The following is a 13,653-nucleotide window of genomic DNA, read 5'->3' as shown; positions in this document are numbered from 1 at the left end:
CCCTAAAGTCAGAGATCATTAAAAGTTGTATTTTATTATCTTTAAGTACATCACATACTTTTTTTTCTTTTTCTTACTTTCCCTTTAATACTTGAATGAGTGACTGAATTATAGTGAGTTTGCCCGTTTGTCACCACGGGTGCAGATTGGACATGGAAAATCTGTCCTTTTCTGTGTTTAAAGGCCAAACATGTCGCTTGACCTTATCCTGACCCGCTAACTTAAGCGTATGTGAAGGCCCCAGAATGTTCTCGGAACCTCTCCGGGCCTCCTCTCGCTGGCTCAGGCCTGTTATTTTGTACGGTTATTTTGGGATTGTCTGAATGTAGGATCTCATCATAGTTTGGGTAAGGTAAAAATGAATTCAAGCTCTGCTGGCATTTGCTTTTCTCTTTGGCTCATGTGGATGCTTTTCTTAGCAGATTTAGATGAGCACTTGTGCTCTCTCTAAGTCCAAAATTATTTTCCCTTGAATAGAGCAGGGTGAATCAGGGGCTGATTGCACAGAACGATTTTTAAGTGAAAAGGACTCAAAATAGTGTCATTTTCGTTGTTCTGGTTCTCGCTCTTGAACCAGTATGTGAAAAATTGAAATTTAGCATGCGATAATTCTTTGTCTGTTGTATATATTTGTTTAAAAAGTAATTTTCCATATTTCTGCGCTGAATTATACCCGGCAAATAGTGTGTATGTGGATCACGGATCAGCCTCATGCACAGGTGGACGTTACAGTCAGGCCAAAACCTGAATGTTTTTTTTTTTTTTTAAGACATGGGGACCCACAAAAAAAAAAAAAAAAATTACATTAGTTGTTTAATGTCACCCTCCATGGGTGGGCATAATTTCTTGAGATCCAAATATTTATATACAAGCAAGTCAGTATTGCATACTATGTTCCCCGTAGGGACTGAGGAAACTGAGGGGTTGTAAATACATCCAAAATAAATAAGAGTAATAGAAACTGTAGTGGAGAGCAGAAACAGGGCATCACTCTAAATTGCCATCCCAGATTTCTCTGCACGGTGGTGTTGGAGTGCACTTCAGAGTACCCACTTTGTTCCTCTTAGAGGGCACATAGCTGTTCCGTAACCAGATATGGAGAGGCGTGTTGATGTGAAGCAATTCGTCGGCTGCTTAAATGCGCTTTTAATCAGCCCTTACGTGAGATGAGCCTCAGCTGCTTTCCACTTCCAGACATCCGTTTTACGGCGTGTCTGTCAGTCACACTTAACACTCAGTGTCCCATCAGTCAGTCCATATTTGTAAAGCGCATTATTGAAAGCGCTTTACGGGTGGTTGGCAAGCCAATAATAAAATAGTTAAAAATTCAATCCCGCAAATTAATTGATATTAATCAATCAATTAAAAAAAAGAAATCTTGCTTAAATGTTACAAAAACTTTAAATGAATAAATAAAAAAAAGAGCAGTCACTGAAAAAATGCTGGGTTTAAATATGAGGTAAAATGGGATGTACTAAAATATTAAATATTACATTAAAATGAAGTAAACATAAATTTCCAATTACTCACCCAAAGTTTACATTTAGAAAACTACAAGTGCTTTCACTTTTCACATTTATGGCATAAAATACGACTCCAGTATTAAATCCATCTCTATATGTAGTATGCTTGGGTTGGTGCTGCTGTTTTGGTTAGCAACTCAGTTCAAACAGGCTCACCAGCAAACTACTGACATTAAATGTTAGTGTATGAATTAAAGACTTGGGTCGTGACGGATACTATCCAACAGCCTTTTTGAGGGATTGTTTTCTGTCAAAAGTGGCTGAAGCATGCTAATACTAATTAAAGCAATTTGAGGAAATATGCTAGTTTATTTCATAATTCCCGTGAGTGCTAAAAACGCACCTTGGGTTTTGAAAAATAAAGAGACCCTGCTCTCTACACTATAAGGAAGCAAATTCTGACCTTTAAAAAATTACTGTAGCTATAAAGTTAAAACAATTTCAATCTAATGCAAACATCTAACTTGTGATAATTTGTCTCTGTAGTACGCTAAATTAATCAATACAAAATCTAAAGAGAAAGAGCCACGCCGTGTTCTTCCTCTTCTCATTGTGTTTAATGACACACGGGGAAGTTGTATTAACATGACAATGATATTTCTCCCTTTTCTTGTGGTAAAGTTCCATTTTTGACACAGTTTAAAAGCAACACACAGCTACGCATCCACCTTTCTCTGTAGGAGCCGTACTACGTGCGCTGCATAAAGCCAAATGAGTTGAAGTCCCCGGTACTGTTTGATGACGCTCGCTGCCAACATCAGGTGGCCTACCTGGGCCTCCTGGAGAACGTCATGGTCCGCAGGGCCGGTTTCGCCTACAGGCAGCCCTACGCTCGCTTCTTGCAAAGGTAGGAGGGATACGGGACTGTAGGCGTGATGCAAGGTTGATATGAATCCGTAACAACTTTCTGAACAATGCCGCTTCACTTGCCATTCTCTAGATATAAGATGACATGCGAGTACACTTGGCCTAACCACTTGATGGAATCCGACCGGGACGCCGTGGAGGCCATCGTCAGACAGCACGGTTTCCAGGACGACGTAGCGTACGGCCACACCAAACTTTTTGTGCGAACGCCGCGATCGCTCTTCACTTTGGAACAGGAGCGAGCCGCCCTCATCCCCATCCTGGTGCTCTTCCTCCAAAAGGTCAGCCGTCTTGGAATTTCTCACCTTTGCGTCATGTTACACATTCTAAACAGAACTTAAACTTACATCTCAAGGAAGTTTTACTGCAAGCCAATCTGCATGGTTGACGTTTAAATGGGTCCCCGTAGTCATGTGCGGCTTCTGCTCGTGCTTGGATGAAATGCATCTGCCAGCTTGAATCGTAATTCTCTATCGCAGTAATGTGGATAATTAATGAGATGCAGAGTGCAGTTACATAAAAGTCAATTACTTACAACGAAATTACCATCTCCTTTCTTCTGCTAATGACCTAGTTGGATGAGTCTACGCCGAAGTCTTGTTCCCGAATTGGAGCACACGGTTCACATGCCACAAAGCTCAGTGAGGCACCGACCGACTCTCTGTTTTAAATTCACGCAGGTGTGGCGGGGGGCCCTCGCTCGTATGAAGTGCCGGCGGATGAAGGCCATTTACGCCATCATGGGCTGCTTTAAGCGTTTCAAGGTCAAGGCCCACTTCTGGGAAGTAGAGCAGCGGTTCGCTAATGTGAGAAACATGGCCGACTACGGCAAAAGCGTGGCGTGGCCGACCCCGCCTGCCGCTCTCAACCAGTTTCACGCCATCACGGTCATGCTGCATCGCAGGTCAGAAATTGCCTTCTTTACTTGAGACTTTATACTTCACTCACAGAATAGGAACGCAAGTAAATTGTCACCAAAAGTAAACTGTCTCGTTTTTAGGTGGTGGGCGAGACAGATGGTGAAGAAAATCCCCCCGTCTGACATGCTGGAGATTCGAGCCAAAGTTGCTGCTCTGACTGCTCTTGGTGGTGAGAGAAAAGACTGGGGCTGTACAAGAGCCTGGGAAAGAGACTACCTGGCCAGCGTAAGGATCCCGCACACAACCACGTTCATCCACTCATTTTCTTAGCCGCTTATCCTCACAAGGGTCGCGGGGAGTGCCATAGCCGATCCCAGCTGTCAGCGGGCAGGAGGCGGGGTACACGCTGAACTGGTTGCCAGCCAATCGCAGGGCACATCGAGACAAACAGTCGCACTCACAATCACACCTAGGGGCAATTTAGAGTGTCCAATTAATGTTGCATGTTTTTGGGATGTGGGAGGAAACCGGAGTGCCCGGAGTAAACCCACACAGGCACGAGGAGTAACATGCAAACTCCACACAGGCGGGTCCAGGATTGAACCCAGGTCCTCAGAACTGTGAGGCCAACGCTTTCCAGCTGATCCACTGTGCCGCCGCAACCATATTCAGTCATCTGTTGTTGTTTTTTTTTTTGTGACGAAGAACAACAAAAAAAAATAAAAAACAAAAAAATACATATATATAATTACGAGAGTGCTTTAACCAAACTTACAATATAGCAAGATTTGAATGGTGCTATGCAGTCATATCAATTTATCCATTTTCCTCAACTTATCTGATGTGGGGGTTGTTGGTTGCAGCAGTTTACGCCGAGAAGCCCTAGATTTCCCTCTCCCCAGCCACTTCATCCATTCCGGGGGGTCACGAGGCGTTCCCGGACCAACCTGGAGACGTAGTCGCTCCAGCATCTTCTGGGTCATCTGCAGGGCCGCCTGGGACGTTTCTGAACAGGAACACCTTATCAGGGAGGTGTTCGGGAGGTATCTCAAAATCTTTGACCCCCTGCTCCCCGACCTCATTTACTCTGTCCTTCTCACATCCTTGTGACTTTTAAGAAACAAACCATGAAAATCCCTTGCCCTTCATTTCCTCTTGTTTGCATGAGTTTTTATTTTTTGAAGGGCTTTCGCATGAGCTTTGCATTGCTAAATGCAGCCTGAATGTTTTGTTGTGTTTTTTTTAGACTCAACAATAATCTGCTGTGAAAGTATATAGAGTGCATGTGACAAATCTAGCAAGCAAACAATGTGACTGAGGCACTTGTACCCCCCACCCCCCCGCTCTAATGAATCCCACGCTCTGTTCTTTTAGTCGCTAATCTGAGCTTGTTTGCTGGCAGCAGACTTTCAGACTTGCCTTCAGGGAGCGTGAACATGACTTCAGCACAGTCCTGAGTCACTCCTCCCATGCGTCTGTGACGGCCCGTGACTCGAAAGTCTCAGTCCGGCAGCTGGCCTCACGTGATTGGACTTTATTCTACAAAGACCTCGAAATGCGCGTTATGCAGCATGCCCGATGTGAAATGCGCGATAAGTTGAGAACAGAGAAAAGAAAAAAAAAAGTTGAGGAAATCTTCTAAAACTCAAAAAAAAGAAAAGAAAAGAAACATTTAGTACAACATATAATTGACCATTTGTAAGTGGATTATTATTTTTATGTTCATTTAATTTTTTTGCTGAAGCATGGACATAATTTGTAAATTTTCAGTTGTGCTCTTTATGTGTGTTTTGTTAATGTAGTGAGTGGTAATCCAATATCTGATATATTTTTGTAATTTTTGGTGGTACGGTGGATCAGCCCGTAAAGCGTTGGCTTCTCAGTTCTGGGTTCAATCCTGGACCCGCCTGTGTGAAGTTTGCATGTTCTCCCCGTGTCTGCGTGGGTTTCCTCCGGGCACTACGGTTTCCTTCCACGTTCCAAAAACATGCATCATTAATTGGACGCTCTAAATTGTCCCTTGGTGTGATTGTGAGTGCGACTGTTGTCTGTCTCCATGTGCCCTGCGATTGGCTGGCAACCGGTTCAGGGTGTACCCTGCCTCATGCCCGTTGACAGCTGGGATAGGCTCCAGCACTCCCGTGACCCTTGTGAGGATAAGCGGCTAAGAAAATGGATGGATGGATTTTTGTAATTTTCTGTCCCAGGGATCATATATATTTGTAATTTGGGTCTTAAGATGACATTTTGTATCACTGGGATGTCAATGTGTTTGTCTGATATCCATAACTACACGGGAGGGGCAAAAAAAGCACATCTAAGTTTGATTATGGTGGAGTTTAACACCTACATTGTAAATTATGAACACAGAAATGAGCACGATCTTAAAAGAATACCTCTCTTTATCGTGTCAGTTAAAATAGGTCATTGTTTTTGACTTTGGCTTAGGACCTCATTAGATTCTGCAAGTGCGGCTGCTGAGATCATGACAGATGTGTGTGAGGTGTGGGCCAAAATACAATTTATTCTCACCCTGACAAAAAAAAAAAAAAACAAATGTGTTTTGTATGACCAATGGAGTCGAGTTTACATTGTGCAGCATCAACTCTCAAAACCACCAGCGTTGACGATTGTCTCATCTCAAAAATAATATAATTAGCTGACAATAATCACACAGCTGTGACGAGGGCAATAAAAGCCCCACATTATTTCATTATTTTATTGATTTTGCCAAACATTTGCAACGCGGCAACAATGTGCAGCTGCTGATGCCAGCCAGAACAGGACAACAGAACCACCCTTTAGTTTGGACTGCATGTCAACCACTGCCCGCTAACAGCTATTGAGATGCAAACCTATACAATCTGTGCGGTAGCACCAGCTGCTTTCACCCCAATACATACACGTCTTTGATTCCCGCAGGTGCGAGACTGCCCTCAGTCCAGTTCCGCCTTTGCTCGCTTCTCCCGGGAGCTGAGGAACAAAGACCAGTACAGTCAAGTCCTCTTTTCGGGCTTCTGTAGGAAGGTGAATCTCATGGGAAATGCTCCAAAATCAAATGTGTTCTTTCAAAAGATTGATCTCCTTTTCTTTGTTCCATAATTTCTAATTAGGGCAAAATGTTTAACTGAGAATTTCATAGGAAGTCATACAAAAAGATAGACATCATTTAGAACAATATTCCATCATTGAGACGTGTGCAGGCTTGTGTGTGTTAGAATTGTGATATTATACCTTACATACGTGAAGGCTATACTGCACTTAAACATTTGCTAGATTTCAGATTTTTTTTTTTAATTGTCTATAATTTTTATGATCACCTGTAATTTGCCTGTAGAGTGGAATGCATTATTTTGGCAGCATGTTTTAGGTTGAGCACACTTAAAAGTGTAAAATTTACATTTTTACATTCACAACTCTGGGGAAAAAATATAAATGAGAGAAGACCAAAATAGTTAAAAAAATACTCAGAAAGTAATTGAATTGAGTGCAGTCAGCTGCGGCCCTGCTTATTAATTTGCAGAATTTGCTGTCGTCATTTCCCAGTGGACAATAATGGCCGCAATACCAAGAGTGAAGCCATAAAAATCTAGCTGCCACTTTAAAACTATATTCAGAGTATTTGTTTGTTATTTCGCATTTCCATAAAATGAGCTGATTCTTGAATATAGGCTAGCTGGGAAGCACCTGCAAGTTATCAAAATTCCTCGAATTGTGAATCATAACCTTTTATTTTCACCCATGTACTCTTCCATAGATAAATAGGTTCAACAAAAGCAGCGACCGTGGGATTCTGGTCACAGACAAGTGCTTCTACAAATTAGAGCCAAAGAAACAGTACAAGGTCCTAAAGCGAATTCCCTTGGATACTGTAAGTATGAACATGCTGCAATTTATGCGGTACATACAGTACAGTACATAGATTCTACCTTGAGCGTGGAATCATATGTCGATCATGAAATCATTACATATGAATACATTCAATTCTTTAAATGAGTGGAGTGCAGCATTTGTATTCACAGCTAAATAGCTGTCTTGCTTCCCATCATGCATCCCCCGTGTTTTTGACCTTGACCTGTAGATTTTTCTGTCAGATGCCATGAGCGCGCAGGATGACGGAGCAGCGGTCTACTTTCCTTCAAGTCGTTTATTCTCTTTTGTGTCTGACCTGGATAAGACTCCGGACCCTCAGTACGAGCAGCGGTTCCTAATGGCGGCTATCTTTAGCCACTTTATTGTTGCCACCGCCTAATGATGCTGTTTAACCTCTGGCATGTTTTCAGCCCTTTATCTTGCTCTCTCTGTCTTTGCCCTCTGAAACCACAACATGCTGCTCGTGCAGCAAATGTGGACACTGTTGATAACGACAGCTTTTTGTGAGCTATCTGGGTCCGTCGTCTTAAAGGCGACATTGTTTTTGCTTTCACAATTTTAATACGATTCAGAGGTGGGTCTCGGACATTCTTCGCTCAAAATGCACACGTGATTGAAATCAAAAGCTAAAAAAACCTTTAATTTTCACTTGTCACTGGTTCAAATGGTGGCATTTTGCAGGCCGTTTCTGTCTCATGCAAATGCTGACTTTGGCTTCTGTTGCCATGACGACAAGGGCATGAATGGAGTGGCCATTTAGCTTTGCCAATTTAGCAATTGTCACTATAATTAGCAACCTTTTTTTTTTTTTTCGTGCCACCCAAACATGCTCTGCCGCTTAAAGACACAGATCTAAAACACGCATACTACAAACTATGTAGTCCAGGGGGGGTCAAACTCATTTTTCTCGCGGGCCACATTGTTGTTCCAGTTCCTCTCAAAGGGACGTTATGACTGTGAAACATAAATATTTAGTCATCTCATCATACAGTGCAGCCTCAGTTCTCGACCATAATCCGTTCTAGAAGCTGGTTCGAGAAATGAATCAACGCGCGCGTTTTGTTATTTCCGTTTTTTTTTTCGGGTGTTCGTTCGAATTCACAATAACAAAGCGCGTCGTGGGTGGGTCAGCTGGTCGAGCTGCGCGTTATATTTCTGTTTTTTTTCGGAGGCGTGGGAATTCACAACAAAGCGTGTTGCGGGTCAGCTGGTCTGGCCGCGGGCATTCTGTTATTTCCAGGTTTTGTTGGGGGCGTTTGAGTACCGAGAAGTGAGGCTGTACTGTATTTACATAATTAATTTATGCACTAGTTTTGAATCAGAAATCAAGGATAATGTTTTTCAACTATTCATGTTTGGTAACACAAAAATGCTTGTAATATCTCAACTTTATCATTTATGATTTATGACAATTTGAAATTTTGGTACAGGTTTTTACAAGAACAATGAAAATTGACACTCGAGATTTGACTTCGCAAGCTACATAAAATCATGTGGTGTGCCAGTTCTGGCCCCCGGGCCTTGAGTTTGACACCTGTGATCCGGACTTACAGCATTTTCCAATTAAATATGTTCGCAATGTGTTTTAAAAGTATTTTAACAGGTTTTAATATGCTTAAGTTTGTGGAAGTGTTAAAATTATGTCGAATTTGATTTTGTAAATGTCTCTATTTCACTGCGGAGTCTGTAACATATCTACATGTTGAACGGGGATTCACTCAATACAATAATTTCAAATCTGCAGTTTAGTCGAAATGGATCCCACGTCATACCACTGGCAACCTTTTTCTCAACCTTCACACAGTTCATGAGTTTAATAATTTGTTGATTTGATTCATCACGAGTTCTCATCCAGGACCTTTGATACGCCTTACTTATGAACCTATCGTGTACATAAGCAATTAAAATACTGGGAACGCAGCAACCAAGCCGTACCGCTAGTTAACAAGAAGAAGTAAATTATTTAAACATTTGACAGAGCAGAAACATCAATCTTGTCACACTTGACCTCATTATAGAGGAAAAAAAGCTTGTAGAATTGGTTCATGGAAAGTTCACACGGGTTCATAGCATATTTTAGCTGCAGCAGGCAACGAAATCCACTCAACCCTCAACTTTATGTTTTAACTTCGCAGCTAACAGGACTGAGCGTGACCAGCCAAGTTGACCAGATGGTGGCGCTGCACATATCCTTGCAGGACGACATTCTACTGTGCCTGCAATGTGGGGAGCTGTGTCCCAAACAGGACCGGGTCGGAGAGCTGGTGGGAACGTTGGCGGACCACTTTGCACGGTCAGTAATAATTTAAAATGAGGATCCTTCAAGGTCAAGAGTCATCCGTATAAACATTCTAAAATAGATAGTGAAATGAAAAATACATAAAACATTATTCACTTCAATGTCTACACGAAAAAATAATTAGGAGCGGAGAGCACGTCATCCATGCGCAAAGTTGTGGAAGTCTCATTCGACATCCAAGTGGTCACCATATTGGCTGTATCTCCTGCCCGTGATGTCACCCCGGACATCTGCCATTGAAAACACGCTGTGGCCCCTACTGTGGGACACGCCCCTTCAGACACGGAACCTCTTTTTGAAAAAGAAAACTTGTCACAATCGAGTCAAGTGTCTGGGGCAATATTATCCTATCGTTTCGAGCCATATTTAGATTATATGCGGATCACTTCTAACTGAAAACAGACTTCCTGACAGTATGACAGTAGGTAGCGTATGCAGCCGCGAGCGATGACAACACCATAAAGCGGCTCGGCTCGCCACCAAGATAAGCCACCTGAAGATGATGCCACCCCAGCCAAAGCCATGAGCGGCGGACGCGTCTTGCCTCGCGGATGAGCACGGCTTCAGCCAGACTGGCTCGTACATACTGCCGCGGCGGCGACAGACTCCCAGAGAGTATGTACGAGCCAGCCTGGCCGAAGCCGTGCTCGTCCGCCAAGCACGATGTGACAGCCTTCGCTGGCGAGCCGTCACGGTAGCCTCCGCGGGCGAGCCCGACGCGGCAACTGTCCGACGCGCACATTGACACATTTAGCACCCCTGTCATACGTACGCGGATCTTTTAGATCATTTGGAACCCACGAAGCTCTCGTCCTATGCACCCGTGCAATCCATTTTTCACGACGAACCAGGTCTCTTATGAAGGTTAAATCCATTCTCCCAAGTGTTCAAGCAATATCCAACATTATAACGAGCCAGCATGTTGGCTAACACGAAGGAACGACGAGCTACCTTCCCAGAAGTAAACTAATGGAAACAAACGAGTGCACTTGAGGGTGGTCCCGCCATGTACGTCACTTCCTGCTTCTTCTCGAAAACAAATCCCTCGAGAGGATTTTCATGGCGGGAGTTATAAAAAGGTGTATCCATCAAAATCATGTTTTGTGGTGGAAAAAAAAAACGCATGGCTGCCGTTTTTTCATTAATAACATACTAAAAATCATGCATTTCATGACAGTGGCACTTTAAATGTGCCGTATAAATAAATGGCTTTCCTCAGATATTAGACAGCACATTGGTCTGAGGTAATTTGAACTGACATTTTTGCAGTAAGATAGCTCCATCACTGCCAAGAGTCATAATTCAGTGTAAGCAATTACCACCATACATATATACTGTATAAGGAAGGTGGTTGGGGCATTAAAAGTAGTTAGTGGGTGAATAGATGGTTGATGTTCTACTGGAAACATTCACAGCATCAGTTAACCAAAGCACACAACCTTAAGTACGAATAATATTATCCATCCATGCATCCAATTTATACTTAATAATGACAAATCGAATTTATTTCAATTAGAATTTTGTGTGTTGCTTGGACTTTGACGGCCCAGTAACAGTGTAATGGTCCACTGGTCCGACTTTCAGTTTCCACTCAGCGACGATGTCAATTTGAGTGTGAGCGGTCGCTTGACTGGAAAGTAGTCCGCGCTTTAGTCTGCCTTTTGCCTGAAGTCAACTGTTTATAGGCTCAGTCTCCTTGCGACCCTGAACAAGACGAGTGGTGAAGGAAATGATGGAAGGAATATCTAAAAAAAAAAAAAGGAATGAATTACACAGTCCTATGCATAATTGGAATTATGCGCAAAGAAAACAAAATTGCGGTAAATTCGGGTTCCAAGCACAATATCATTCTTTAATTATTCTCTTTATCACAGGATACAGAACCCCTGCCCTCGCCCCCCCATCCCACACACACACACACACACACACACACACACACACACACACACCACACACACACACACACACACACACACACACACACTTAAGTCTTGCTTTCACATCACAAATATGCAAATCATATTCTTGCCATTCATCACTGCCACGGTTTCATAGTTGTCTACGTTTGCGCACCTGCTGCTCACGTTGACATTGATCACATCCATCACTGAACGCTGTTTGTAAATGCGATTAGTGGAAGATGCGTCGTGCATGTTTTCACACCTTGCGGACTGTTAACACTAGAAAAATCGTTTTCGTCACCTACTAAACGAGGCGACTCCCTCATGTACAGGTTATTTGACTTTTTATGCTATTTGGAGAGCAGTTGTCAGGCCAGGTGGCTTTATTAGTTTTTGATTATTCTATATTTCGTACGCTGGGGATCATTGCGACAGCTGCGTTGCTCTTCTTGGTGGAGCAGAGGCGCCCATCGTGGCAAAGTTTCAACCCCCCCCCCTTCCCAGCTTGCCTTTGTGACACCATCTGTAGGGAATGGAGGAGGTTGTGACCCTTGATGAGGGGAAACTTACGAAACAAAAGTCAGGGGTGAGTTGTGGAAGCCTGCGAGGCCACAGAGGGATGGCGGTATAGAGAATGACACACTCTTACGCTCGTCTCTGTCAGGAAATGAGATATTGGGATAGGCAAGTCATGTGCTAGTCATTTAATTTGGGATGTTAGGGGGGTTGGCTCACAAAGGCATTCTGTACATTTTGTTAAATTTTCTGTACATCTTGCTCCGATACGAACACGACAAAATATGCGTGAATTTTTGCCGTGGATGGGATTTTTTGTGTGGCATCCGAGTCGCGGGGTGGCTTTAAAACTGGGTCACCGAAGGCGTCATTGTAAGCACATGTGACTTCAAAGCGCGTCACGTCACACATCTCTCACTCGTTCCCTCCTCCCATCGTCTGTCAATCTTTCCTGTGTGTACCCCAACAGCGCGCATCCTATCACCTCTTTCTGTCAGTCTCTGGCTTTCTCCCCCTGTCACCTCGTTTCTCTTCTTATCACCTCAGCCCGGGATGTCAGCGCACTATCCGAAATAGCAGTTCTCTCAAACTCTACTAAATTTAACAAATAAGATGCGTTTTCACAAGAACTAGATATCTTCAAAGGACCAATGTGTATCAGTTATGGGAACTAGGATTTGAGTTCTTGGGTAATTTATCTACCAAATTGCGGGTTCAGTATTTATTTCTGAAGACAAAAACTAAAGGCTGTTTCTTCCCTTCTTGATTTGCATCTTAGCCAAAAAGGAGTAGCCAACGTAAATATATAAAAAAAGCAATACATTTGTGGGTACCACTTTTAAGCGTACCCGTATAAGCGTTTCATTAATGGACATGAATGTGTCGGTATGTATAATGAGTGTGTATTGTGGTGGTGGTTGGGGAGTGCAGTGAGTTGAACTCGTGGACCATCTGCTGGGACAGCTGGAGGGGGGGGGGGGGGGCATGAGTGGGCTCAAGGCCGGATTTAGGCTATGATCTGTCCCAGCCTTAGTAGACAAGCTAGGCTACGTTGTTTTTAAAAGGTGACTCGGGGATTTTAGTCATCCCATCAACTTTTCCAGCACGTCGATTTGTAGCTTTGTCTGTAGTTTATCATCTTGTACGCCCCCCTCCTCCGCTCCTCTCCCCAGTTACATCCCTCATATTCTGAATTATCATTTATGAATATGGAAAGACCCTGGTTGGTTTTAAATTCATCAGCATCTTCTGGGTCACTCCTCCCTGTGCTGTTGCCGTTAGAAACAGAATCCTACGTCTGAAGTATATGTGAGCGGTCTTGTTGGTTTCAATGGCCGCAGAGAAGCCGCCACGCGCCGCCCGCTCATTCACTGGTGGACTTGTTGATGTCTGACCCCGTTGGCCGACCTGCAGCTCATGCGCAGCCACTCAAAGCGGACGTGAGGGAAATGTGCCCATTTCGAATGAACTTTTTAGGCCGTGAGTGGCGTTATCCTGCTCTTGAAATAGCCTCCTCTGTCCCCCTTCCGCTGCTTTTTCTCCCTCAGTGGCTGTCCTCAATGCATTCGTCTGTCTGGCCCGACCCGACAGGCTGCTGGTGTTCTGCCCTCTCATCGCTCACGTCGCCCCTGAAGCCCACTTCTGGCTTCTGCTAACTTTTGATTTGTGGGATTAGGATCTGCGGGAATGCGTTTTTGATCATATGGTGAGTAACTATGGCAACGGCTAGTCACTCAGGTGGAAGTAAATAGTGTGTAGACGTTGACCTATTTCTTACTCAGTTCCCATCGGCCGGGTGGGTCGTGCGGATCCAG

General features: G+C 43.6%; 1 protein-coding gene across 4 annotated transcripts in view; it reads left to right on the top strand.

The window, feature by feature from the left end:
* Positions 1-13,653, top strand: part of myo1g (myosin IG) — a 33,456-nt gene that overhangs the window by 11,110 nt on the left and 8,693 nt on the right. The window contains exons 15-21 of one of the 4 annotated variants that reach the window (XM_061801034.1): positions 2,204-2,370; positions 2,464-2,671; positions 3,071-3,294; positions 3,391-3,535; positions 6,173-6,277; positions 7,008-7,121; positions 9,259-9,416. In XM_061801034.1, the coding sequence (XP_061657018.1) occupies positions 2,204-2,370; positions 2,464-2,671; positions 3,071-3,294; positions 3,391-3,535; positions 6,173-6,277; positions 7,008-7,121; positions 9,259-9,416 (1,121 nt within the window). Of the gene's footprint in view, positions 1-2,203; positions 2,371-2,463; positions 2,672-3,070; positions 3,295-3,390; positions 3,536-4,113; positions 4,294-6,172; positions 6,278-7,007; positions 7,122-9,258; positions 9,417-13,653 lie in introns of those variants that run through there. The other 3 variants (XR_009792284.1, XR_009792276.1, XM_061801126.1) reach the window with 3 other exon arrangements.

This window comes from Syngnathoides biaculeatus, chromosome 1, assembly GCF_019802595.1.
Source record: "Syngnathoides biaculeatus isolate LvHL_M chromosome 1, ASM1980259v1, whole genome shotgun sequence".
In the NCBI taxonomy this organism is placed as follows: domain Eukaryota; kingdom Metazoa; phylum Chordata; class Actinopteri; order Syngnathiformes; family Syngnathidae; genus Syngnathoides; species Syngnathoides biaculeatus.
The sequence above is the reverse complement of the archived record's forward strand: the minus strand, read 5'-3'. Positions and strand labels throughout refer to the sequence as shown.